At 48.1% G+C, this 25,393-nt stretch overlaps 5 protein-coding genes and 3 non-coding genes across 13 annotated transcripts; 3 read left to right on the top strand and 5 right to left on the bottom strand.

Annotated features, from left to right (window-relative positions):
* Positions 1–109: 109 nt before the first annotated feature.
* Positions 110–3,151, bottom strand: SURF2 (surfeit 2). The gene is made up of 6 exons (XM_020794922.3): positions 2,989–3,151; positions 2,516–2,670; positions 1,972–2,075; positions 1,218–1,409; positions 817–980; positions 110–346 (listed from the first exon to the last, which is right to left on the bottom strand). Exons 1-6 carry the CDS (start codon positions 3,106–3,108, stop codon positions 257–259), a joined length of 825 nt encoding a protein of 274 aa, XP_020650581.3. The 5' UTR covers positions 3,109–3,151; the 3' UTR covers positions 110–256.
* Positions 3,152–3,846: 695 nt separating this feature from the next.
* Positions 3,847–10,233, top strand: SURF1 (SURF1 cytochrome c oxidase assembly factor). Its single transcript, XM_020794971.3, has 9 exons — positions 3,847–3,976; positions 4,504–4,582; positions 4,946–5,061; positions 5,980–6,062; positions 7,390–7,581; positions 8,335–8,407; positions 8,521–8,683; positions 9,579–9,660; positions 9,748–10,233. The coding sequence occupies exons 1-9, from the start codon at positions 3,923–3,925 to the stop codon at positions 9,812–9,814; spliced, it is 909 nt and encodes a 302-aa protein (XP_020650630.3). The 5' UTR covers positions 3,847–3,922; the 3' UTR covers positions 9,815–10,233.
* Positions 9,948–15,782, bottom strand: RPL7A (ribosomal protein L7a). The gene is made up of 8 exons (XM_020794950.3): positions 15,677–15,782; positions 14,847–14,967; positions 14,053–14,202; positions 13,214–13,354; positions 12,815–12,894; positions 12,425–12,555; positions 11,808–11,877; positions 9,948–11,038 (listed from the first exon to the last, which is right to left on the bottom strand). The coding sequence occupies exons 1-8, from the start codon at positions 15,677–15,679 to the stop codon at positions 10,934–10,936; spliced, it is 801 nt and encodes a 266-aa protein (XP_020650609.3). The 5' UTR covers positions 15,680–15,782; the 3' UTR covers positions 9,948–10,933.
* Positions 12,636–12,715, bottom strand: LOC140702997 (small nucleolar RNA SNORD36). Its single transcript, XR_012082281.1, has one exon. It is a non-coding gene; the product is annotated as a small nucleolar RNA SNORD36 (small nucleolar RNA).
* LOC140702999 (small nucleolar RNA SNORD24) lies at positions 13,438–13,510 on the bottom strand. Its single transcript, XR_012082283.2, has one exon. It is a non-coding gene; the product is annotated as a small nucleolar RNA SNORD24 (small nucleolar RNA).
* On the bottom strand, positions 14,277–14,352 carry LOC140702998 (small nucleolar RNA SNORD24). Its single transcript, XR_012082282.2, has one exon. It is a non-coding gene; the product is annotated as a small nucleolar RNA SNORD24 (small nucleolar RNA).
* A 12-nt stretch (positions 15,783–15,794) lies between the features above and the next one.
* Positions 15,795–20,322, top strand: MED22 (mediator complex subunit 22). 4 transcript variants are annotated; one of them, XM_020794963.3, is made up of 5 exons: positions 15,795–16,070; positions 16,665–16,809; positions 17,156–17,236; positions 17,753–17,961; positions 19,208–20,322. In XM_020794963.3, exons 2-5 carry the CDS (start codon positions 16,687–16,689, stop codon positions 19,404–19,406), a joined length of 612 nt encoding a protein of 203 aa, XP_020650622.3. In that variant the 5' UTR covers positions 15,795–16,070; positions 16,665–16,686; the 3' UTR covers positions 19,407–20,322. The 4 variants fall into 4 exon arrangements, with proteins under 4 accessions (XP_020650622.3, XP_020650621.3, XP_020650623.3 ...); XM_020794962.3 differs by having other exon boundaries at positions 16,062–16,131; XM_020794964.3 differs by having other exon boundaries at positions 16,069–16,131; positions 19,214–20,322.
* A 1,109-nt stretch (positions 20,323–21,431) lies between these two features.
* SURF6 (surfeit 6) lies at positions 21,432–25,351 on the top strand. Of its 3 annotated transcripts, none has more exons than XM_020794975.3 (5): positions 21,432–21,528; positions 21,992–22,304; positions 23,384–23,623; positions 23,836–23,912; positions 24,567–25,351. In XM_020794975.3, exons 2-5 carry the CDS (start codon positions 22,154–22,156, stop codon positions 25,248–25,250), a joined length of 1,152 nt encoding a protein of 383 aa, XP_020650634.3. In that variant the 5' UTR covers positions 21,432–21,528; positions 21,992–22,153; the 3' UTR covers positions 25,251–25,351. The 3 variants fall into 3 exon arrangements, with proteins under 3 accessions (XP_020650634.3, XP_072841028.2, XP_072841027.2); XM_072984927.2 differs by having other exon boundaries at positions 21,493–21,606; XM_072984926.2 differs by lacking the exon at positions 21,432–21,528 and having other exon boundaries at positions 21,670–22,304.
* The last annotated feature ends 42 nt before the right edge of the window (positions 25,352–25,393 follow it).

Genomic DNA, 25,393 nt, shown 5'->3' with positions numbered 1-25,393 from the left:
AAAGATGTGCCATCTATACCAAATTTCTACAAAGAAGGGACGGATAAAATACATTGGATTTCCGGACTTTGCCGCTCGCCCAAGGATCTAGAAATTCACAACAGAAGAATTAATATAAGTCAGACATGACCGTTTTATTCTGTTTTTTTCCTCCAAGAAAATCAGGATTTCCACCTAAAACGAATGCAGCACTTTGATAAAAAGCTCTCCGCTTCTTGGGCTCGTCTCCCACAGACGTCGGAAACTGTCCAGAGAATCACCGTCGACTTCCTGTCGGTGGCGGTTTTCCCAAATTGGGTTTTCTGTGCCGACTTTTGAACTTCTTCTTCAGCCCCCCTCCTTGCTTCTGTAAAAGAGAGAGTGTCCATGTCATTTTTACACTGACTTTCTCCTTTAGAAGGGCTCAAGGGGGCTGGCCTCATTAAAAGACACCCTTTAAAAGCTAAAACACTAAGTATCAAAATATTTTAAAAGGGGTTAAACAAGTATTACAAATGGTAAATCAATACGAAAAACAGATGTTAAAAATGCAAAACAATCCATTAAAAACACACAGTCTCCAGCAACTAGTCATTGAGGGAAAGGCTTGTGTGAAAAGAAAGGTCTTTGCTTGCTCGTGGAAGGAGAGCCAGGAAGGGCCCAGGCGGGCCTCTAGTGGCAGGGAGTTCCACGGTCTCAGAGGAGGCCTGTGAAGGTGGTGGGAACCGAGAGAAAAGCCTCTCCTGATGAGCTTAACACCCGGGCTGGATTCACAGGTTGAAAAGGGGGAATGGGTGGCCATGTTTGGACCCAGTGGCTTTATGGCTTCTGCCTCACCTTTTCCCTCTTGGAGCCCCTCCGAGGGTCCCCATCCATCGCCCCACTTCCGTCTCCATTCCGGTGGCTGTTCGGCTTGATCGGGTCGTCCTCCTCGCTGTCGGTTGCGAAGTCCCCTCTGCCACCTTCCTCCTCGGCTGGGTTTCTTTCAGGGAAAAGTTCGGCTAAAAGAAACCCACCACAAAAGCAAGATTAAAAACGAACTCCCGCCGTTTCTCTCTACGGCAGTAACGAGGACCGAGCTCCCATAGTCCCCGGTGAACAGATCCCTGGGTCCAAGGATCTCCCCTTGGAGCGAAGAAAAAACCCGGCTGGAACCATAAGGACCAGTAACTTATATTCCCTCTAAAGCGGGCCTCCTATGGAGTTGGTCTTTTTTTTCCTACCCCGCGCCGACTCACGTGGGTACAAATCGCTCAGGCTGTCGTCTGTTTCGCTGTCGTTTTCGTCACTCCCGGGGGGTTCCCAAAACTCCCCCTTCCGGCGGGGCGGCCTGCTGCCCTCCGCTTCGTGGTCCTGATCCCGCCGACGCCGCTGTTTCTGGCGAAGACACGCAGGAACGTACTCGACCCCTTCCCTCTGGCATTCTCCGTCTGCAACGGGAAGAGCGCTGGATCAGGGTTGGGCCAGGCCCGTGGGTCGTGAAGAGCAGGGTCCCGCCTTGCAGGGCGAGAGAAGAGTTCCCCATCCCTCCCACCCAGCACCCCCAAACTTGAAGCCAACCGCCAGAAACAGAGCCTGGACGGTTAAATGGAACCTCCCTATCCAGGAGCAGTCTATCACAGCCCCATTGTTTTATTCATTGACTTATTTGATACCACTGCAACTAGTTAGCGGAGTGGTGGTGTCCGAAGATTCGCTTAAGCATGGCCTGAACATATTTTTTTAAAAAACAACCTAAATATATTTCAAACAATGAATTTACCAGACCTGGCTACCCATGGGAACTAGAGACCATCCTATGTATAGCTTTTGCTATTAAAAAGGGCGTTTTCTATCATCCACATTTTTCGGTATCCGTGAGAGGGCTTGGAGCTGGTCTCCCGTACATAAGAGGGGTCCTACTGGAATCTAAAATTCTGTAAGGCGAAGCCACTCGGCCAAACAATCGGCCAAAAAGAGGGAGCGGACGGAGGCAGATCACGGATCACATACACCTTCTTAGAGCTTTCTGATAGCGACGGCCCTGGACATGACGGAGAACATGTTCCGGCAGCCGGTTGATGTGGCGTAAGGTGAGTTTGCAGAACAGCTGATGGCTAGAGGGAGAAAAGAAAGACTAAATTGTACTATTTTATTTGCTTTATCTCTATTCCTCCTTTCTCCCAAAAACGGGACCCCAAGGGGGCTAGGAACAGAATTTGAAAACAACTACCCTTTTAAATATTTAAACATAATGAAACCAGCGATACTATTAAAATAGAACACAGTAAAAAAAAAGATATACGTTCAAAATAATCATTACAATGAGCAAACTGCAGGACATCATAGCAAGGCGTTCAACAGGAAAGGTTGCCCCCAGATTCTAGAACAGCATATTGGTGGAATTCAAGAACTTGAGGACTAGAATCTTGGGTTTTTTTTTTTGTGGGTCAGGGAGAAATCCAGATTCTCTGCATTCTGTATTTTAGGACACATTTATGTACAGTGATCGATACACAGATAAAGCTGATCAGGAGAGGGATAGAGAGACACATACGGATTTTTGGTGCTGGGGACGATATGGGGCTCATATTCGCTGTAATCCAGCACACCCGGGACCTTGCTGAGCCTCTGGTACTTCTTGCCACTGGTGTAAGCTTGAAGGGCGGACAAGCGGTACGGCAGCTCGTGGCCGGACAGCGTGCAACGGACCTGGAGGAGTCAGAAACAAGGGTTAGAAGCCAGAGATAAAATCGGTCTGCATTTGGCCCCTTAAAGTGTTTTTTAAAAATCTGCTTTTTTATTGATTTATTTCAAATTATTTTTACCTCGCTTTTCTCCTAACCAAACGACCCAAACAATGTTTGAAGTTGAAAACCATCGAGTATGCAACGGGGCCTGTCAGGCAGCTCGCCCTGAGATACAGCGCCTGGCTTCCTGAGGACTAGCGCCTTGAGATGCCCCTCTAACCACTACACCGCCCTGTCTTATTCTTGACAGAAGGAGCGGTTTTGGGGGGTCTAAACCCACCTTCTTTCCCGGAGGGATGACGCGCAAGCTCGGGTGTTGCTTCAAGAAGCTCTCTAGGCGGGCATCATCCTCATCATCCTCTCTCTCCAGCTTCTGCTGCTGCAGCCGCCGCTCGCACATGCTTTCGCGCCGCCCTGCAACGGGCCGGGTCTCTGGAAGGGGGGCGTGGCCACGGCCGCCCTTAAGAAAGATGGAGGCGGGGCCAGAGCGCGAGTTAGCCAATCCGATCGCGAGCCCTCTGGCCACGTGGATGCCGCCGGGCGGGGCCAAGGCCGTAGAGTTAAAACACGCGGCGACAGCAGCAGCAGCCGGCACCTCCGGTTCCCATTGGACGCCATCTGCTAAGTTTTCTGAGGCAGCCCAAAAAAAGGCAAAAAATATATATGAAATACACGGTTGTTTCCTTGACTGGGTTTCCCCCCCTCTCCCAATGCTTACCTATGTGTGTATTTGGGGGGGGGAACACACCACTCCTGAATGGATGTGTTATAACACATCTATTTACGTGTGTGTTGAAAGTCTCCTCTTGAGGAGAAAGGCGCGGTGTGAATAAATACATTGAGGCAATAGCTGTAAAGAAATAAATACTTTCCTCCCTTTTTCTTCTTTTTAATGTGTGTATTTCCATTCCCCCCCCCTTTTTTTTTAAATTCTGCCTGCAGTTCCTTTCCCAGAAATCTGGGAAAAGAAAACAAAAGTGGATCCAAGAAAACGACCCGTCGCTAAAATCCACCATTTTTTAAAAATTTTGATTGGAAAAGGGAAAAAAAAATCGTTCCCGGCAAGCCTGGCTCGACCCACGTGGCGGGGAGAGGGGGAGAGCACTTCCGGAAAGCCGCACCGGAAGTGGGGCGTCACGTGAACCTCAAAAAGGGGCGGGGCAGGAAGAGGGGGAAAAAGCTAGGCCCAGAGAAGGAGGAACGGGAGAGTCAAAATGGCGGCTGCCTGTCTGAGGGGCTTCCTTCGCGGATGTGGAAACGGGGGACCGGTGGGGGAGCCTATGAAATATCCTCCTTGCGGGGGGGGGGGAGGGGGGAGCTTGTCTTAATTATCCTCTTCTTCCCTCCCCCCCCCCGGCAGTCCTGCTTTTAATTAATGTTTTAATTCTTCAAGCCTTCTAGCTTCATTGATCCCTATGGGGGAAGCGGGGGGGGGTCCAGTTAAAGGGTTTCTGGGGCGGCCTTGGTTCTTAAGACTTGCGGGGTGGAGGGGAAAGGGTGAGGTAAAAGTGGAGTAGGGCCCCCCTCGTATCCACGGGGAAATTGGTTTCAAGCCCCCTGCGGATGCTGAAAAACGTGGATAATAGCGAATGCTATTAAAATACACTCTTATTCTAGAGCAGGGTATGAAATCCAGGCTTCTCTCTATATATCTCTCTGTCTGTAATATTTATAACATTTACGCGCTGCCCTTTCTCCTAAGCAAGGATCCCAGGAAGATTCCCCTTGGGAGAAAAATGGTAAATAATGTGAGAAATGGTAAATAATGTGAGAAATAATTTTTCTCTTCTTTCAGCTGCCCTACTATGTCAACGGAAGGACCTTCTTTCTCGGCCATCGTTCAAGAGCTCGTTCTGATCTGGTGGGAGAAAAAGGTGAAGAGAAAAATTTAAGAACGCTTGAAGATAGGTTGCCTTGGCAGAAGTAGAGTAGGATCCCCGTATCTGCGGGATCAGTATCTGCAGTTTGCTATCGACTGTCTGAAAATCCCAGAATTTTTTATATCTGTGATGTATTGACCAGAACTGGCCAGTAGAGGGAGACAAAGACCATGCTATGTGTAACAGTTGCAAACTGGCCGGCGAGCACTCTAGCGCTATGCAGTAACGTAGAAGCAGTACCATTTGCTTGGCCAACTGGAAGCGACGAATTTTTGGCTTCCCCTGGCGCTTCCAAACTTTTATAATGCTTCCCGCTGACCTTATACATGCTCTCTTTCTCGTGATCTTTCCCCCCAGGGCCTACCCAGACGCCTGTCAGACTTCGGTTTGCTAAGAGATCGAAACCGAGTGCGTTAGGCAAGTGGGTGACCTTAATCATCCCCGTGACAACCTTTTGCCTTGGCACGTGGCAGGTAAATGTTTAATCTGGATTCGGCTCTTGGGGGGGGCACTCAGCTGAGGGCTGGCGGGGCGCTGGGTGAGTAGCAGCGTTCCTGGCGGAGATGATTGGACTGGTCTAAATCTTTCTACCCCAAGATCATCCCCTCTGCCTGCTACACATTCAAAGGCGTCCTCCCTTAACTCTGTTCCGATTCGTCTTTCCTGGATCTTTCCATCATTTTGGATCTTATTGTATGTGTTTGTTTTGGGATTTTAAAGTTTGTTTGCTGGGTGGTTGGGGGATGATTGCTTTTTTGTTTGTTTGTTTGTGCCTCGTCCTCCGGTGGGATCCTCTTATCCACGGGATCAGCATCTGCTGATTCTGGTCTGAAAATATTAAAAGCTAGTTTAAAAAAATCCTAGAATTGCATATTTCTAAAGATGAAGTTACCTGAACAGGCCATTAGAGGGAGCCAGAGACCATGCCATGTATAGCATCAATTATAATAATAGGGTTCGCTATAATCTACATTTTTGGAGCATCTGTGGGGTAATTTGGAACTAATCCCCTGTGGATGCAAGGGTTCCTACTGCATATTTTTGTCATTCTGTGGCCCTCAAGTCAGAACTGATTTACAGTGACCCTAATAAGGTATCCCCAGTGTGTTTTTGTGGTGGAGCCGAGATTCGAATCCTAGCCTTGTTACTCAACTTTGGAGGTAAATGCAACCACAGAGTATGTGAAATCTACAGGGAACTGAGAGTCCGTATTTCCTCCAAACGTGTCTGTGTTTTTTTAATAAATATAGTTTGATTTTTGAGTAGCCCAGGCAGAAAAGCTTCTCCCTTCGTTGTGTGTGTGAAGTGTCCTTTTGGAGCGTCACTGCTGAGCAAAGACGGTGTCGGGCGTTGTCTCACAAGGCCCCTGAAAGCACTTCTGTGTGTTTCAGGTTCAGCGGAGAAAATGGAAGATGGAAATCATCGCTAATTTAAAAGCAAGGACATCGGCGGAACCCGTCCCGCTCCCGATAGAGTAGGTGCCGAAAACTGGCTAGCCGGCATTTCCATTTGTGTGTCGAGGAATCTGTTTTTTCCCCCCAAAGCCCGAAGGGTCCTGATTTAAGTGCTGCAGAAATGAAACAAAGTTTTAAGGTTTACGGACATGAAATGGTAAAAGAAGCTTTGTTTGCTAAATTTCATTATATCCAGTGGGCTCTTGGAGATACAGTGGTGCCTCGCTTAACGTTTGCTTCGTTTAACGTTTTTTTCGCTTAACGTTTATTTTTTCAGAGGCAGATTGTGCTTCATATAACGTTTTTCCCTATGGGCGATTTTCGCATAGCGTTTTTGGGACCATGCTTCGCTTAACGTTTTTGGTTTTAGGTCCCCTGCTTCGCTTAACGTTTTTTTGTTTTCAATTTAAAAAGTGTCTTAGAAGGGTCCAAAACGGTTCTAAATGCTTGGATTCGTTAAAGGACCCCTTAAGTCATGTGCAAACCTGATTTGGCTTTGATCTGACGTTTCGTTAATTTTTTGTGAATTTTTGTTTTTTGGCCCATAGGAACCAATGGACCTGTCAAAATCTGACAGCTCCATGCTTTCCTATGGGGGAGAAAACAATTTACAAAAAATTAACGAAAGTTCAGATCAAAGCCAAATCAGGTTTGCACACAACTTAGGGGGTCCTCTAACGAACCCAAGAATTTAGAACAGTTGCTGAGTCTTCATTAATTTTTTGTGAATTTTTTCTTCCCCCATAGGAAAGAATGGAGCTGTCAGATTTTGACAGCTGTCAAAAGTTGGGGGAAAAAAATTCACCATTAATTAACGAAAAGTCAGATCAAAGCCAAATTAACTTTTGCATCCGTTTTAGAGGGTGCAGAAGCTAATCCAAGCATTTAAAACCATTTTTGACCCTTTTATGACACACTTAATTTTGCAAAAATTGACTTCGCAAAGCCATTGAAACCTATTGAGTCAGCTACAATACATTCCAATGGAGGATACATTGTATCGTTTAACGATGTTTCCTATGGGTTTTTTCGCTTAAGGACGGCAATCCGTGCCTATTGGAACGGATTAACCGGTTTCCAATGCATCTCTATGGGAAATGGTGTTTCGCATAAAGTTTTTTTCGCATAAGGTTTTTTTTTTGGAACCAATTAAAAACGTTATGCGAGGCACCACTGTACACTGATAGGAGTAAAGCAAAATGGAACTTTGCTTTTCTAATTTTTATTCTGTTATCTTCCCATGGGTTGAATTTTTGAAGTTATTCAAAAAGGGTATTTTGAGGGGGGCAAACATACAACAAGGCTGAATCTTCTGCTCCAGCCCCGTGCTTTGCTCTCTTTCCCCAGCCCTCTGGAGCTAGAAGAGATGGAGTACATGCCGGTCCACGTCCGAGGGTATTTTGACCACACCAAGGAGTTACACCTGTTGCCGCGGACGTTGGTAACTCCAGAGGACGGGAGACCCCAGGCGGGCATGGGAATGGGTCCCGTGCAGAGCGGGGCCCACATCATCACCCCCTTTTATTGCACCGACCTGGGGTAGGTATGTTCCCAAGCGAACGGTTTTGGCTGCGGGTCTTGTCCTGACGGGCGGTTGTTCTCTGCTGTCCATTCACCTCCGACTCATGGTGACCCTCCAAAAAAGCGCTCTCCAAACTGCCCTGCTCAGTTCTTGCAAACTCAACCCCGTGGCTTCTTTTAAGGGAATCTGTCCATCTCCTATTGTGGCTTCCTCTTTTCCTGCTGCTTCCCCCCCCCCCCTTGATGGTCTTTCCCAGAGAATCCTGCCTTCTCAGAGCGTGCCCAAAGTAGGGCAGCCTCAGATTCAATATTTTTGCCTCCCGAGATCCTTCAGGCTTGACTTGATCTAGGACCCCCCACATGTACATCTTTCTGGCAATGGAGAATATCCACTTGCCTGCGAGGAAGCCCCATGGACCTCACCCATTCTGACCTGTCCTGCACTCTGGGAGGACTGAGAACAGATCCTGCCCCTCCACCTCTGGATCCACTTAAGTGGATCCAATATTGGTGGTGTTTTCCTTTAATTCTCCCTTCCCTGCTCCCTTGCTGACCCACAAAAAGTCTCAGTCATGGGGCGGTTCTGTACAGGAGGGGTGTATCACATCCAGAAGTGTGGGGGCCACACCCATTGAGACCCACCTCTCTTCCCTCATTTAAAAAGAAAAAATAATAATTAAATTAAAAAATTCCTTGCTTATGACCGAAAAAGTCATTTCAACATGTTCTGTTCTATTCTCAGCCTGATGGCATCTCTTTTTTTCCTCCCAGGATTACAATACTGGTCAACAGAGGGTTCGTGGCCTCGGCAAAAATAAATCCGGAGACCCGGCCGAAAGGACAGGTAAAAGGGCTGCCTTTACTGCAGACTGCTCAAGGTGTGGGCCCTTGCAAGGTCAAAAGCAACATTAGGAGAAAAGCCAGAGAGAAATAGTTAACTTTTTCCCCCCCTTCTAGATCCAAGGGGAGGTTGAACTCACTGGGCTGGTGAGACTGTCCGAACCCCGCAGATCCTTTGTAGCCGAAAACGACATCGAACGGAATCAGTGGTTTTACCGGGACGTGGAAGCCATGGCCAGAGTGACAGGAGCCGAGCCCATTTTTATCGACGCAAACGCCAGTAAGTCTCCGAACAACACGGTGGCTTCAGGGCCTCCTCCTTAGTTTGGCCCAGCTTCCTTGTTCAAGGTCCAGATCAAGAATGGAAAACAGCTATTTTGGGCAGCTACAAGGATAAGTTTCGTTTGGTCAGGGACAGTGAATACAGTGGTGCCTCGCATAGTGAGGTTAATCCATTCCGGATTAACCTTCGCTGTAGCGAAACATCGCTGAACGGGACAGGGAAAGCCATTGGAACGCATTAAACATCGTTTAATGCGTTCCAAAAGGCTCCTTTACTCACCGTTCAGCGAAGTTTCCTATGGCCGGCAGCCATTTTCGCGCCCTCGTTAAGCGAGGGGAGAGCGCGAAAATGCTGCGCGCTGCCATTTTGGGGCTTCCGGCGGCCATTTTGTCCGCCGAACAGCTGATCGTCGGAGCTTCGTTTTGCGAAGATCAGTAAGCGAAACGCTTACCGATCTTCGCAAAGCGAATTTCGCCCTATCTAAAGCTCATTGAGTGAGCGCATTAGCGATCCCAAAAAAGGGATCGCTATGCGATTTCGTCGTTGTACAGTGCACTCGTTAAGCGAGGCACCACTGTATTTAAAAAAAACAGAGGAACTTGACCCTAGTGGGAGAATTAATGTAACCGGTGTTAGTTTTACACCATTTTTCCAATTTGGATTTCTTTAAATTAATCACGCCAAAGCTCCGTATATTCCTCTGCCCTCTGACGTCACGTTACGGAGGAATGTAGACGGTTCATCATAGCTTTTTCCCAGGTCCTTTCATTTTGACCCAGTATTCCTGCCCCTTACGGCTACCTCATGGTTGCACACGTTGGTTTTCCATGAGGTTTTCTGTGGCTTATCGTCCCGATCGACTCCTTTCTTAACTTTTGTGTCTCCTCCCCAGAAAGCACGGTGCCAGGGGGACCAATCGGAGGCCAGACGAGAGTGATTGTACGCAATGAGCATCTCGGGTACATCTTAACCTGGTGAGTGGCAAAACATTTTCCTTTGTTGGTGAAACAAAGCCAGCCTCTTCCAAGCATCCGAGTCATCATCTCCTTTCTCCTCTACAGGTACAGCTTGTCTGCCATCACTTTTATCATGTGGTGTCAGAAGTACCTCCTGAACGTCCGCCGGTAAGCCAGGAAGCTCCTCCGTGCACGGACCCCGGGGCCTCGAGGAATTTTTGGGGGGCAGACCCCGCTGTTTCAAGTATTCTCTATCCTTGCTGCCCCCTTCGTAACCCAACAAGAGCTGGGTTTGACCCTCTCTGGCAGGAAACGACGGGCACCCGGCTGCCCCATCGGCTGATTTTCTGGTTGCTTGGGCAGTATTCTGTCCCTATCCTTCACTAAGTAAATAAGAACTGGCAGACAGTTCTGAAGGAAGGGAGCCCCCGATCTGGTTGCAACGCTGAGCTCCCGTTCTTGTTTGAAACGAAGCAGTGTAATCCTAAGGTGTGGGAATGGGTGCGCGAGACCTGGTGTACTTGAATTGGAGCAAGTTCTACACAAGACTGGCTGTATTGTGTAGCAGTAAATAAATCATGATTCCTTGCAGGGATGTTGGTGCTGCTCCTAACTACAGAAACCACCACTTGATCACAAGCACTTAAGCCTTTGAAAATGACGGGCGGCTTCTCATTGCACACCCCATCACAAGTAAGGGTCTCGAACCCCCCCATACCCCTTACACTAGTGACAATTCCAATCTCACAGCTGTTTGCACTGTTAGAAATTTACCAGCAAGCCACAATTTAGGGCAGTTTGGCCTTCTAGCTGTTTTTACTTTGCCCCCATTCCGAAATTCGCTTTTCTCCACAGTGCTGTAGACGCTGCTGCGTTTGCTGGGTCTCGGGAATACCTTGTCAGCGGAGGTTAAGAGCAAGCTGCTAGCAGTGTAGTTAAAATCTACAATAATCCCTTCCATGCTGCGGGTGAGTTCCCTCGTTCATGTTGACTTGCAAGAGCAGGCAGTAAAGATGTAGCTATCTTTCATTTTGTCCCACACCGTACAAGACTTGTGTGGTTAGAAAGCGGTTATTTTGTTCTGTCAGCACTTCAAGAGTTTTGAAGGCTAGTGGAATTTGAGAATTTAAAACCAAGCCTTTTAGGAGTTGATTTTTTAAAAAGGTTTTTACCAGTTATGTCACTCTCCCAGCGGCAGGGGGAAGCCTTAGAAAAAACTCCGAACAAAAGAGTTTTTTTCCCAATATTTTATTTTTATATACAGGAAAACTAGAGGTCCATCGCGAGCCGTTTACCCCAGCTTTGTGGCCAGTTCTTTAGCTTTGGCCTTTTCAAGCTTAGCGATGCGAGCCACCGACTTCGGCCCCAAAACATTACCACCCCAGTGGCGCCGAATCTAGAAAAGAGGAAAAGGAGATGCATTTTAGTTTTTAAAAAGTCAAAACCTTCCAGGAATTTCGATGGCTAAGATCTTGGCGACCGTCGCATTAGAAACAGATGTACGTTTACCCGATTCATGGTTCAAACATTTAAGTCTACCCTCCTTGGGCCTAACAAACTGCTACCCCAACATTACACTAAGGGAGATGAAACATATGCCCCTTTGATGCCTTAACCCCCGCCCCCAAGGACAAAGAAATAAGCCAAAGCAGACCTGAAGAACAAGCACCAATAGGAAGGGGAAAGCAGGAGCATAATAGCCTCCCCATAAGAACATCTAAAAATAGGTTAAAATCTTCTGAACACTGGAAAGAACTATCTATGTGATTGCTGATTTTGTCGATGCATGGCAGCAGGGCTGGGCAAGGGCCTTTTGGGGAGAGGACGGGATCGGCCGACACCCCAACTGATGTCATGAGGTGGGGTCATGGATGACCCCCCCTCCGAAGGCCAAGCTGCTGGATGCGTCTACAGCCAGCATGTCCCATCTGGCCCCAGGCCTCTGCCTTTATCTTTTCTCAAGGTGAGGGAGGACAGAAGCAAGACAGGGAGTTCATTTCAGAGGGCAGCCTGGAAAACCAGAATCCGTTCACTCTAAAAAAAGCCACTGTCTGTTTGCAAGGCTCGAACATATTTCAAGAGAATGACAGGGCGTTTTTACATTTTTTTTGGGGGGGGGTGTCGAGGTGGGAGACATGTCAGAGATTACTTGGAGCAGATCTTACCTCGTCGTATCTCTCATTGTAGTTGGTCTTGACGGCTTCCACCAGTTTAGCCAGCGCTCCTTTGTCCTCCCTGCAAAAGAAAAAAAGACATCCAGCTAAGTTTACAACAGCCACCGAAAGCCACTTTTCGTATGGCTAACCAAACTGGTTTCTTAGTAACCGATGTATCTTGATGCCATTGCGTAGGTATTGAGGCGGCTTGAGAGAGATCAAAGCATTACTTGTTCAGGTGTAACGAAGGGTATGGCTTTTAGAACAGGACCCCTGTATCTGCAGTTTCACTTATCCATGGTTTTAAAATATTAAAATAAAACTACAAGTATTTTTCATGATGTATTTACCAGAAATGGCTCCCTCTAATTAGAATTCTGATAAATACATGGTGAAAATATATGATTTTTTAAAAACTAAACTATGTATAGTGTTCACGGTTTTCAGCATCTGCGGGGGGGGGGGGGAGGCCTGGAATCACTTCCCCAAAGATACAGGAGCCTCAGTGCATTGTGAAAAATCTACTGTTCAACTCGTGTGCAGACTCCAAACAGCCAGACCGAATCCTTTACATGTCTGCATCAGGATTAGCTCTTCTATTAACTCGGCTTTTGAAGGCTACTTACGGATTAACCTGCGTGAAGGCGATGCTGGTGCAGGTCTTCCGATGGACGAGACGGCCCAGCCTGGCTTTGCCTTTGATGATGCAATAGGGCACTCCCATTTTTCGGCACAAGGCCGGAAGAAACACCACCAGCTACAACAGAGCAGAGCGGAACTGCTTAGATATTAAAGGGGCAACACAGCGCCAAAATCTGCGACAACCGGGCTCCGGCAATTGCTCAGGGTTAAAAAGCTCGTATAATTTTTACTCTTCACGGTTGAGTTCAGGTGAAGAAATTCAAACATCATTGCAAGAGCAGAGCCCAGTTTTTGTAAATGACAATATGGGTGCCGCTCCTAAACACACACACCACCACCATCATCATTCCAATCCGCTTGGTGCCAGCTCTTACCTCCACAGGGTCTACGTCGTGAGCAATCACCACGAGCTGCGCTTTCTTGTTCTCCACCAGAGTGGTCACGGAGTTGACGCCTGCAACACAGGATTTGGTGCCGTTCAGAAACAGAATTCCTAGGACCGGCGGACTCTAGGAAACGAACTTGCTTTTTGTGCCTCTACGGAGGACGGTTAACGCATCCTTGGTCATTGGGACACTAAGTACGCAGAAACGGGGCAACCAGCTATAGCTGGGGTTTAAAAAGCTCATCCGATTGGCTCTTCGGTCTGGAGTTAGTAAAGAAACTCATATAAGTAGCCGATGGGCCCATAACCGAAGAAAGGGCAGCATCCAGGGAGCCAGCCCCTTCAGCTAGCTGAGCACAAGAGGAGACCGCTGCTTAAAAAGTATTACCTGCTCTCAGTACAGGAGGCCTCTTGGTTGGGACGTCCCCCTTCCCGGCAGCCTTCTGCTCAGCTCGGGCCAGCAGCCTCTGCTTCTTCTCCTGCTTCGTTTCTGGCCTGTATTTGTGAGCCAACTTCAGGAGCTGAGTAGCTGTGAGGAGAGAGGACGGACGATTCAAAGCCATTTTCCATACCCCCCTCCTCTCCCTGCTCTTTCCCAAAAGAGAATCCTTGTGCATCAGCGATCTTGGAGGTTGGGAGTCATCACGTTAACTCAGATAGCAAATATTTGTTTGCATCATCTGCACAGCAAGGAAAAAGCACAGCTCCCTAGAGCAAATAGAGAGCAAGTCTCCTTCATTCTAAGGGTCTCTCACCCATCAATTACCAACACAGAACTGGACCAGGAAATTAACTCTTCCTAAGAGCAGGCTAAATTTCCTTCACCACCATCATCACCTTGCCCTCCTCCCACCCCTATTTCCTCCTAGAACGAGAGCACAAAACAAAGCAAAAAATCACAATACGCTCCCTTTGCTGACACAGACAAGGAACCCAAAATCTTATCGGCGTCTGCTCGCTTCGTCTGATTAAAGCTGTTTCTGAGATAAACCCCTGCGCTATCTGGCAGCTCTAGATAACCTTAGAGCTACAGAGCTGGTGGATCATCGAGTCCAGTTCCTCTCAAGGAGACACGGCAGAACATCGAACTCCCAACCTCTGGTTCTGCAGCCAGAGGCCTAAAACGCTTAAGACGTTTTTTGCAGGTTCTCGGAATAAGCCACCCCCACTTCTTTCCGCGCGGCGCTGCCTTAAACCAGCATCACGAACCAGAAGCCCAGCACTTACCCGTCTGGCGGTCCAAAGCTTGCGTGAACTGGTTAACCGCCGGAGGCACCTTTAACCTTTTGTAGAGGATCGCCCTCTGGCGCTGGAGGCGGATGTAACGGGGCCACTTCACAAAACGGGTGAGGTCCCGTTTGGGTTGGATATCCTGTCCTGAGGAGCAGAGAACGCGTCAAAAAGACAAGACTTCCCAATCCATTTCTCCATCCCGGCTCAAGGCAGGGGCGAGCATCAGCGATCTTGGTGGATAAAATCGTCGTCACCGCTTTTTCAGATAGCAAATATTCGTTTGCATCATCTGCTCGGAACCCTGTTTGGCAAATGTTAGGCTCTCCAAAATCGCCCCGTGCCCAGTTCAAAGAGACATCCAAGTCCCCCCCCCCCGGGACGAAAGCCAAGAGAACTAAGGAAAGCAGAATATAGCACAGCAGATTTGCATATGCATGTTTAATTGGGGACACGACCAAAAAAGCAGCTTTGTTTTTATCAGAGTTGTCGGCCCGCATCCCGGGCAAAACTGATATAAAATGACTTTATTCCCATACTGTAGGGCCATAGCGTTAGCAGGATCAATACCCAGAAAATGTTAAATTAAAAAGCCTGAAAAATGCACTTTTCCAAGGTGTATCACCATTAAAGGGGACCGGTACGCACACACTCTCTCCCCCAGGTTTGCTATATCCGCAATTTCCAACATCCGCGGGGAAGGAGCTTGGAACCAATTCCTGGTCCTGCTGCATATTCAGGTTCAAAGAACCTCCTCCTCATCATCATCATCTGCTGTCCTTGCAACTCACCGATGCCAAAGTTCTTGGGCCTCTTCTCGAAGAGAGGGTTGACCACCTTCTTGGCCTCCTGCTTCTTGACCACGGCTGGCGCCGGGGCCACCTTCTTCCCCTTTGCCTTCTTCCCCTTCGGCTGCAAAAAAAAACACGAACCCCTCTGTGATCTCAGTCTCCCATCATCCACAGACTTGTTGTCACACACCCCCCGGGGGGGGGCTTGAAATTGGAACCCAAGAGAGCCCCCCAAAAGGGTCCTTTTGCCATCATCTTTAAGGTTTCTCTCTAGTGCCCCCCCCCGCAGCCCCAAGCAGAAATCTTCAGGGACACGTTTACACGCCAAACCACTTCCACACCCGATCAACCCCCCAAATCCTTCTTTCCCCCCCCACCTCCTTAAATCAGGAAGGGGCTCCTCGTAAAGCAATCACACAAAAAATCGCTGTAACGCCGAGCTTTAACCCTCGTATAATGCGACCAATCTGGGAATCCCGGTGGGCGAAGAGGCCTGAAACCGGTTTCAACGCGCCGTGTAAACGCAACCCGTTAATCCGGATTAACTGGCACCCTTTGGGGGCCCACCAAAACTGACCAAGTCAATTAAACGACTCCAATTAATTAATGGGGATCGGGTCCTCAAAAGAGGCCTTTTGGCCCAAGGATCTTTCCTAGGAGGCGAATAGGGCATCGATCCGGATCGGGGCCTACCACCCAGCCCGGAGCCGGGGACTTTCCTAGGGGCGTCTCTTCCCTCTCCGACCCTCCGCCGCCCAAGGGAGGCCTCCGCTCCCCGGTCTGGAAGGCGGATGGCAACGGATTCCCCGGCTCGACCCGCCGCCACTCACCATCTTGGCTCAGAGGAAGAAAAAGAGAGAGCGACGCCTGACGGGTAATATATCTAAGGGGCGCCCGATCTCGCGAGAGGTTACGAGTCGCGCGGGGAGTGACGTAGGGAGAACGGAAACGGAAGTACGCCCATGGTGTGTTTTCTAAAACCATAGTTGGAAAGCCCTAAAGAAAGTAGTTGCCTACGTAAAAGCGTGCGTGGATTATAGATAGATCTACGAATTCTTTTTGCAGAGGTGCTTTCTCTGAGTTCCTTGCACGGAGGACCTGCGAAAAGGTGACTCTGTGCCTTTAAGACGTCGGCCTCGTCCCTGCCAGGGGAAAGGAAGAGATTGGCATCCCAAAGAACCAATCGGAGTCCGGGGATTTGGCTCAGCGAATGACGAAAGGCGGGTAAGAACTATTAAAACCGGAAATCATGGCAAACGATGGGGTCTAAGAAGCGCTTATGCAGGTGAGGTGGTGTTTTTAGGGAGGCAGGTAATGGCGAGGCTGCTCAGAGTGACTTTAGCCTCCCCTTTTGGTGGCTGGAGAGGGGCAGAAGGAAAAAAAGCTGCTTTAAGTGCATGTTTTGTGTCTGGCATCCAAGTTTCTAGTCCTCAATGAGGTTATGGGGGGGGGGAGAATCTTTTCCTGTGTGTTTTTTTAAAAGCATTTTTTCCATACAGTTGGGAGCCAAGATCCTAGAATGATGGGGTGGGAAGGGGCCCCTCTAAGGCCCTGAAGTTCAAGGGTTTCTAGGAATTCAGCATTAATAACATGATGGAGGATAAAGGTTACAAAATGCTCCTTGTTGCTTTCTCTGGTCCTGTGTGGGTTTTGTGCTGGCCTGTTGGGATGCGTAGGTTCCAGAAGGGCTACGGAGGCCTCTTGCCAGATGAGTCCCTGAAGGACGGGTGATTTCTTGCAAAGGGTTTAAAGAAAATCCAGATCTGGATCAAAGTTTTGACACTCCCCTGTCTTTTATTTTATTTTTTCAATCCACAGCTAAGGCATTGCTTCCCTCACCATGTCACAGCAACGCGTCCTCCCTCAGAGCAAAGAAACGCTCCTTCAGTCCTACAACAAGAGGCTGAAAGATGATATCAAGTCCATCATGGATAACTTCACGGAGATCATCAAAACCGCCAAGGTAGGTTTGTGGGAAGAAGAATCAATCCCCTTGGAACTGCAGAGCCGGGAGGCATATTATGGATCATCTAGGTCCAGTGCATTGGGAACATCTTTAGCTTCTTTGATTATTTAGATACTTATTATTTAGATTTATATATTTTTTCTCACAACAATCCTTCGAAGTGGGCCAAGAGGAGGGGGGGCTGGCCCAACGCCGCTCTGTGAATTTCATGGCCACGAGGACACTGAAACCTGGATCTCCCAAGCCTTTATTCCCTCACTCTAGCTGTTAGCCCACACTGCCTCTCTGTTTCCTAATTTCTGGTTACTTTACAGTTCCGTGGTTCTCTAACGTTTTGATTTAGGTTGAAGAGGAAACCCAAGTGTTGCGAGCCACCCAAGGCGAACAGGATAACTACGAGATGCATGTCAGGGCTGCAAACATAGTGAGTATCAAAAATCCTCAAGGTATTACTTTACTGGGTAGTCCAGGTATTGATGTCTTTGTCCTATGAAGCTTGCAAAGAAGGAATCCATTTTAATTTTTTTCAGTGTTGGTAGGCTCTGGAACAGGTTGCCCGTAGAGATCGCCCAGGTTCCTTCCCTCCTGATATTCAAGAACTTGGAAAAAAAAAACAGAATTGTTTTAAGCTGCCTTTAACATGGTCTGGATGCTATTAATTTTAGGGGGTACGAATTTTAGATCTTGTAGGGTCATTTATATGTATTTATTTCATGAGTGCTGTGTCACCCCATTCTTTTCCACTGTAAGTTTGTTACGTGGGGTCTTGAGGGTTTAAAATTTTTACCTATAAACCACCAGAGTAGCAGCTGCATGAATCGGGTGGTATATGAATCGAGTCAATTAATAAAATGAATTCTATTTACGGGGAAAAAAATTCATTGTGTATTTGAAGTCTCCGTGAGGCTGTCCTTTTAAATGTCCCATGCGCCTGCCGCAGGTCCGTGCTGGCGAGTCTCTCATGAAGCTGGTCTCCGACCTGAAGCAGTTTTTGATCCTGAACGACTTTCCTTCGGTCAACGAAGCCATCAACCAGCGCAAGCAGCAGCTGCACGCACTGCAGGAGGAATGCGACAAGAAGCTGATCGCGCTGCGCGACGAGATCTCTGTCGACCTGTACGAGCTAGAGGAAGAATATTACTCTTCCAGGTACAAGTAAAAAAAAGCCACAGACGGCCTTAAAACTATAAACGTATGTCCTTGGAGAGAGAGACGAAGCCAACTGTCTTAATAACAGTTCTGAAAAAGTCTCCATTCTAACCCTCTATAATACGACTCAGAGAAAACGTCAGATTTGAGGCATTTATGACAAATCTCCCCAATCTAGAGGTTTCCTACAGAATCCGGTGACCTAGAGCCATTTGCTGTTCTCCAGCCGTAGCCTGAAAGTGGCACACTTCTAATGTCTCTTTGTCAAGCGAATCCCGGAACTCTAAAAGGCCCAGATCTTTGTACACTGTGATTCTAGCAACACGAGAAACTTTGTATTTTAAGCATTTTTCTTGTGAGTAGCCGTTCCAGCGGCAGACTGTTAAAGTGCCTTTAAAAAGAAAAGAAAAAAACCACCAAATATGGCCTTTTCAAAGATTGATCATACTCTTATGTTATATAATATATACATATGTATTACCCTTGCTCCCCTATTTTTTAAAAAAAACAATCTTTGCAAGCTTTATTGTAAATAAAACAGCAGTGGAAAAAAAAGTAAGTGTCAAATCTTTGGCTGTTTCTTTATTTTTCGGAACAAGCTACGGCTTGTTTGAGGGGCCTCTTGCCTTTTTTTTCTTCTCCTGTCTTATGCACAGCTTGCTTCTTGCTTTCCCACACTATGTGTCCTTCCTTTTGCACCTTCTATCTGCTTCAGAGTGGGGGGGGGGGTCCTTGCGTGGATAAACAGCTGAAAGAAAGGGTCACAAACAACCTATTTATCTTAAAAAAAAACTGGCACCATCAGCTTGTGAATGGGCATAAAGGTGTTTATCTCTGGATAGATCCAGGAGGACTCCCTTTTGCTTAACTTTGATCTGAAAATACAGTGGTGCCTCGCTAGATGATGATACTCCGTTCCACTGAAATCGCTGTTTAACAAAATCATTGTCTAGCGAAAAGCATTTCCCCATTGGAATGCATTGAAACCATGGATAAGCAGGTCTTACATGTACCTACAGTTTCAGAATTGACTAAGTTTCATTCAGGGTTTGTAAAAAAGAGAGAGAGAGATTTTGAATGGACGCGGGAGAAGCCCGAAGCATCTATCATTTTTGCTGCATTTTGCTGTTTTTCCTTAATGCTGTTGCTTCTGTCTTGCTTTGTTCCTTTCTTTCCCGTCTGTCTTTCCTTCCTGACCCTCCCTGCCTTCTCCCTCTTCTTTAATGGGGGTCTTATTCCGGAAAAGCTACAGCCTCTATGACGCCAACGACCTTCCGCTGTGCGAAGCGTACTGGAGGCAAGATGCCGCCGCACCGTCCCCCGAGGGCATCTACGTGCCTCTGGCGGCCGCCGCGATGGAGGCCAACGTTTCGGTTCCACAGGGCTCCACGCCTTCGCACGGCCACCTCAACGGCCACGGAGCGGGACCGCCGGAGCACGCGTGAAAGGGATCCGGGCTCTCCTCGCCGTTGTTCGGAAAGACGCCAGCCATTGGGTTGAGTGGACGCTCTCCAGCCTTCTTGGGACCTCTTCGGCCATCAACGCCCCCCCCCCCGCTAATCATCATCTTCCACTTTGGCCGGAGCAGAGAGAGAGCCTTGAACACGGGATGCTCAACCGCCAAGAGGCAAAGTTGATACCCCTATAGTCATCTTCTACCAGATCAGTTTGATAAGCTATGACCCGGGATCGTATCCTGCAAATACTTTTTTTCTCTTTTTTTGCAAGCGTTGATGTCCTTTGGCCACGCCTCTCTAATGACCGTCTGCTGCATGTTGAGTTTTTTTCCAGACGACTCAAGTCCCGTTTGCATCCGGGTAGTGTCTCCGATCGGAGCAGGTGGGTTTGGGGAAATACCCTGCCAACTGTTTCTGGAGAGGGCCCTCAATGTGGCAGTCCATGAAGCGAAATCTAGGCTGTTTGAAAGCAATGCAAAAATTCTGATACACAGGTAAGGTTGCCAACTTTTTTCAGAACACGGCCAAAGATCCCGAAAAATCCACAACAACCATTAGATCCGGGCCGTGAAAGCCTTCGCGAATGCATTGCCAACTTTTTTCCTGCTCCGATGCCTTAGCAGTGACTCGGCATGCCTGTTGCATCACCCAGCGTTTAGCGCTTGCTGGAAAAATATCTCTGTGTGTTCCTGTTGAAGGCAGATGAGCAGGACCGATTAAGCTGAAATCTGGCCAGTTTAGAAGCGTATTTAACATCCAAGTTCAACCTGGCCGTTAACTTGGAACTGTGTATTTAAGGTGCTTTATTGTCCTTCTTAGGGGTAACGTTTTGTCTCGTCTAAAAGCATTTTTTCCTCCTTATTGTAACTAGACGGTCGAATAAAGCTGTAGGTTTGTGATGCTGTAGGTTTGGCCATTTATTTCCATTCCAAAAGGAAGGACAAATGAAGAATCATTGAGGTGATGTGTCCTGGATCTTTAAAAATGGGGTGTAAACGAAGGAGAGGAAAATGTCCCAAAATGTTTTTCATGGGGGTCCCAAAGTGTTCCATTCTGTGCTTTCCACCAGGGGTATTTCAAGTGGCTTGTATTGTGCCAAATTGCATTAGGTCATCCTACAGACTGGGGTGGAAGGTCCCCCTATGGATTCGTATATCATCTTTTTATCAGTCAGTTTCAGTTTCAATGGATTTTCTTTTGAGGCGTCCCTAAGGCTGACGGCACGTATTAGTAACCGGGGAGTAAAGTCCCACTGAATGCAATGGAAATGTACAGATGTGGAGAGAGAATTGCACTGCAAATCTCGTGCAAGAAAAGGAGGATGGCATGTTTCGTTCATTTCCAACTTTTTAATATTGCCCGCCGTCCAAACTGAGGCTCGGGTGGCGTACGACCCTAGAACTCGCATCCCTTGAAAACAACAGAAGAGGAGACCAGGTGGCATAGAGAAACCACAGAGGAAGAGACCAGACCAGAAGCAATACAGTACTTAAAAGGACCTGGGTTGTGTGTTGGGTTGATTTATTTGTGGGTTTTTTCTTTTGCTGGGAACCTTCTTCATATTTGGGGGGGGGGTTTGAGTCACAAGGCCTTTCCATGTATTTATAACTGGCAGATATTATTAGGCAAGGAGATCAGGAACAGGTTTGGAACCACCAATCAAACCCTGCCTTGGTCCCCTTTTTAAGAAGGCAGAACATTAATGTAATTAATTCAATTTAAAACATGAAACCAGGATGGGAGTCTGTTAAAATGACTCTCTTTTGACAACAGGGGCAGGGGAGACTTAATGTCCGCCCAATGTTTCCGACTACAACTCCCATCACGCCGGCTAGAAAAGGGTTTTGTGTGACCTGAGGGGGCCAAATTTCAAAAAGCGACGCCCCTTGGTATAAAAGTTGAGGCGGAACCTTTTGCCATGGGCGGCGTTGCACCCGGATCGCCTTCTCGGGCGCACCGGGCTGGTCCCTTCCGCCAGCGGGCCGCCGCCTGCTCGGACCCGCCCTCCAGGCTGTGCCAGTAGAGGGCGGAGTCCAGCTGTCGTGGTGGGGATCGCTCGCCCGCTCGGCGATCGGCTCGTGAGCCTGGCGGCCGCTCCTTTGCCTCCCACGTGCGTTCCAGGGGAGAGAGAGAGATTGCATGGCTTAGGGGGGCATCGCCGAGCACTTGGGGGGGGGGTGAGGATCTGGTAAGGGGGCGAGGCCTTCTCCCCTTTCCCTAGCCTTCCTTTGAGCGGATAGAGAGCCCCCTTCTCCAGCCCCACACTGGAGGGGGGTTTCTAAAGAGTCCAGAGTAGCCAAAACATTAATCTCCTTTTAATTTTATTTTTTTAAAAGACCCCTTTTGCAGCTGCTGTGCCTCTGTGTATTGGATGTAAATGGAATCCATGAAACAGCCCACCTTGGATTTTCCATTTTCGGCTTCACATAGATTTGTTTTCTCTAAACGGCTTTTGCATCTCCCTCTGCACTTACACGACCCGCTTTTCTTGGAGGTTGGGGTGGAAGCATCTACTGATCCTAAGCCCCCTATATAATTTTTTGCCTATAATTCATTTTTCTTTGATTCACCAGGTTGAATTTCCACGGGAGGCATGAAAGCAATAAATGCAGATCTGCGGATTCCGGCCAGTTTTCATCATCTCCTCCATAGAAGAACTGAAGAGCCGTTGAAGGGAACTGGCCAGATTGTCTTGAACAAAGCAGCTTTCTGTCTGTGAGAGATTCCTGTTGTGTATGTGTGTGTTCCTCTCCCCCCCCCCCCATCGTCATACTTTTACAAGAAGGTCAGAAATGGCTAGTTTAGTCAACAAAGACTCTTACCTGCAGAACTTGGCGAAGAAAATTTGCGCCCAGGAAGTCCGCGAACCGAGAAAAAGGAAATTCGGTAACAATTCTGGAGTCTTCAGTTTACCTCTTTAACACAGTATTTTTAGGATCTGGGAGTCAAATAGCATCTCCTTGGTTATTATAAAACTGAAGGCTCTCTGTCACCTCTTTCTCAGCTAAATTTAGATTTGAAGAGCAAGTTGCACTCTGTGGAGTGGGTCTTGTCTGTGAGAGGACACAGGAAGTGGCCCCGTCACACTCTTGCTGTCCCTCTGCTCCCCAAGGATTGGCAGCTTCCGGCCTTCCAGATGATCCTGTAGATTTCATCAGCTCTTGGTAGCATAGTTTGTAGTGAAGAGCAATGGGCATCGCAGCCCGTTAGTAACTGTAGAGTTGCTGTCTTGCCCATTGGCGGTCTGAAGTCACTGGCCTTGTGGTTTCAACTGGATGTCTCTTATTTTAAAAAGTCTGGTAATGCCAAAATTGGAGTACTCGGTACAGAGCATAGGCTTAAGCTATTTTTGTCATGTACTGTTAAGTCGGAACCGACTTACAGCGACCCCCATTGGGCTTTCCGGCTAAGTAAGATATTTAAGGAGTGGTTTTACATGTTCACACACCGCGAGTTTCCATGGCTGAGCCAGGATTTGAACCCAGACCTGCTGGGTATGATGCTTCAGACCACTCCTTATTTTTTTAAAAAATCAAATCAGGTCATTGGTCTTTAAGCTGGTGAAGGCTGTTTTTTAGCCTTCCTTGCCTTCTCGCCTCATCCTTTTAAATTGGAGATGAGGTTTTAGACCTTTTGTGGGCAGTGCAGACTTCCTGAAACAGACAGCTCGCTCCCAAATGTATGCACGTTACAACTTTTTCCCCGACCTCAGATCTCTGTAAGGTGTCAAGTGTGTGACTTTCATCATCTTAGGCTCTTTGCCATGCTAGCTGGGGATGAAAGCTTTTGCCCCTGGGAAAGGCTTTGAAATCATGGCTTCCAGATGTGGAAAGACAACACCTCTTAAGGTGTCTTGGGAAGAAGTGCGTGTGAAAATATGCCACATTAGTGGATGTTTTAGAGGCAGGGAAGTTGCCGCTTTCTCATTTCACGAAACCCACTCTTTTCCTTTCCCGCCATCCAAGGAAATGCTTTGGGAGATGAGGGCTCTCAACCGAAGAAGAAGAAGAAATCGAAAAAGGCGAAGAAGCGAGACAGGATGACAGGCGCTTTTCCAGGCAAACAGGCGGCAGTCCCGGTCAGCCAAGGAGCAGCGGCTAAGCCAAGCACAAAGTCTGATCCAGCTCCACCAATTGGACCCGATGCTACCAAATCAGCTACCGTAGAGGGGAAAGCGAGCAGAGTCCAGAACGCCAGTGCCCCAGGTAAACCTATTTTCATAGCCAATCTGGGTTTGGGAATGGCTCAGGTAAAGTCCTGGAAGCGTCCAGCCTGAGTGGGTTGTCTTGATGGCCAATTTTGGAAAGGCTGAGCCTCACGGAGCCCTGTCTTTTGGCAGCTGGGGAACGGGGTTTCTGTGCTGTTGCCCTGCTCCGTCTGGGTCTCACGTCACGGCTATGTCTTTTTCTTCATACAGATGGGAAAAGTTCCTTTTCTGGCTTAACTCTCTTGCGACAGAGGCTGCATGAGAAGATCCAGGAAATCTCCGGTCAGGTACGATCGCTGGTGTTTGGGGGATTCTGGGCTTTGTAGTTCCAGAACCACAGATGGCACACCTCATTACCTCCTCATTTAAAAAAAGGATAATTCTCAAGGTCTGGAGGGAAAGCATAGATTTCGGCTACTTTTAGGATGCAGTTTTATACCTGCTTATCTAAAAGTAAGTGCCATTGAATTCCATGGGGCTTGTTTGTGGAGAGAGTTGCATAGTTTGGTGTCCGATAGAAATATATCCGAGGCTTCGTCACACTGTAAGCTTTACGCTGCCTTGGTCCGAAATGAAATAAGCCAGTTCTTGCAGAAGTATGGATCTCGAAACGGGGGTGGGGGTGGGGATTAAATCCGCTTGCAAAACATTGGTTGAATCCTTGACGCAAGATGCATGTGAGTTTAGAATGGAGCCAACTCAGCATTCAGAGCTGTGAATGTGGTACATTTCTGCCCTGATGATTGGGATTCTTGACAAAGGGAATGGGCAACATGAACAATTCAGGCTGTTCTTGTAGCCAACAACCCCCCCCCCCGCTTTTTGGTTTTGTTGATGGGTTTAAAACTAAACCACCCAACCTAGTGTGCCTCTGAGCTAAACTATGGCTTTCTCCTCCAAAGCGTACTGCTTTTTTTTTCTCCGCTTCTTGCCTCTTTCAGGGAAACGCCAAAGAGTTGACCCCGGCTGTGCTACAGAAGAGGCAGCGAAGGAAATATGAGAAGGAAAGGAAGAAACGCCGAAGGAAAGAGCTGAAGATGAAGGAGAAGATGGAGAAGAAGGAAGCTGAGGAGACAACAGGACCGGCTGTTTTGGAAACCGAGGCCCCCAAGGAGGAGATCAAGACCCAGCTTGTCTTTAACAAGGTGGACGTTGGGGAGGAGAAGATGCTGAGCAAAGCCGAGAAGAAGAGGGAGAAGAGAAAGGCGGTGAAAGGGAACATCACTCCGTTGACGGGGAAGAATTATAAGCAGCTCCTGAGCCGGTTGGAGGCTCGGAAAAGCAAGCTGGAGGAGCTGAAGGACGAGAACAAGGAGAAGGCCAACGAGATGGAGATGAAGCTGAGATGGACCAACGCCCTCTACAAGGCGGAAGGGGTGAAGATCCGTGATGATGAGGACCGGCTGAAGGCCGCTCTCAAGCGCAAGGAGAAGCGCAAGGCTCAGCGCCAGAAGCAGTGGGAGAAGCGGACGGTCCAGGTGGTGGAGAAGATGCAGCAGCGCCAGGAGAAACGGCGGAAGAACCTGCAGAAGAAGAAGCTGGCCAAGGTGGAGAAGAAGAAAGTCAAAGCCCGCAAGAAAGGGCGGATCCTGCCCGAGGATTTGGAGAAGGCTGGCTTGAAATGAGCCGGACTCGGGAGCGCTTTCTCCCATCTCCCTTGGGAAGGCAGGCTTTCGGATTGAACCTGTGAATAAAATTATTTTTTGGGGGGGACCCCTTCTGTCTATATCTGTGTTGTGTTTGTGGACTGGGAAGTGCTGCCATGACC

Source organism: Pogona vitticeps, chromosome ZW-PAR (assembly GCF_051106095.1).
Source record: "Pogona vitticeps strain Pit_001003342236 chromosome ZW-PAR, PviZW2.1, whole genome shotgun sequence".
NCBI lineage: Eukaryota > Metazoa > Chordata > Lepidosauria > Squamata > Agamidae > Pogona > Pogona vitticeps.
Note: the sequence above shows the minus strand (reverse complement) of the source record. Positions and strands in the feature narration are given on the sequence as shown.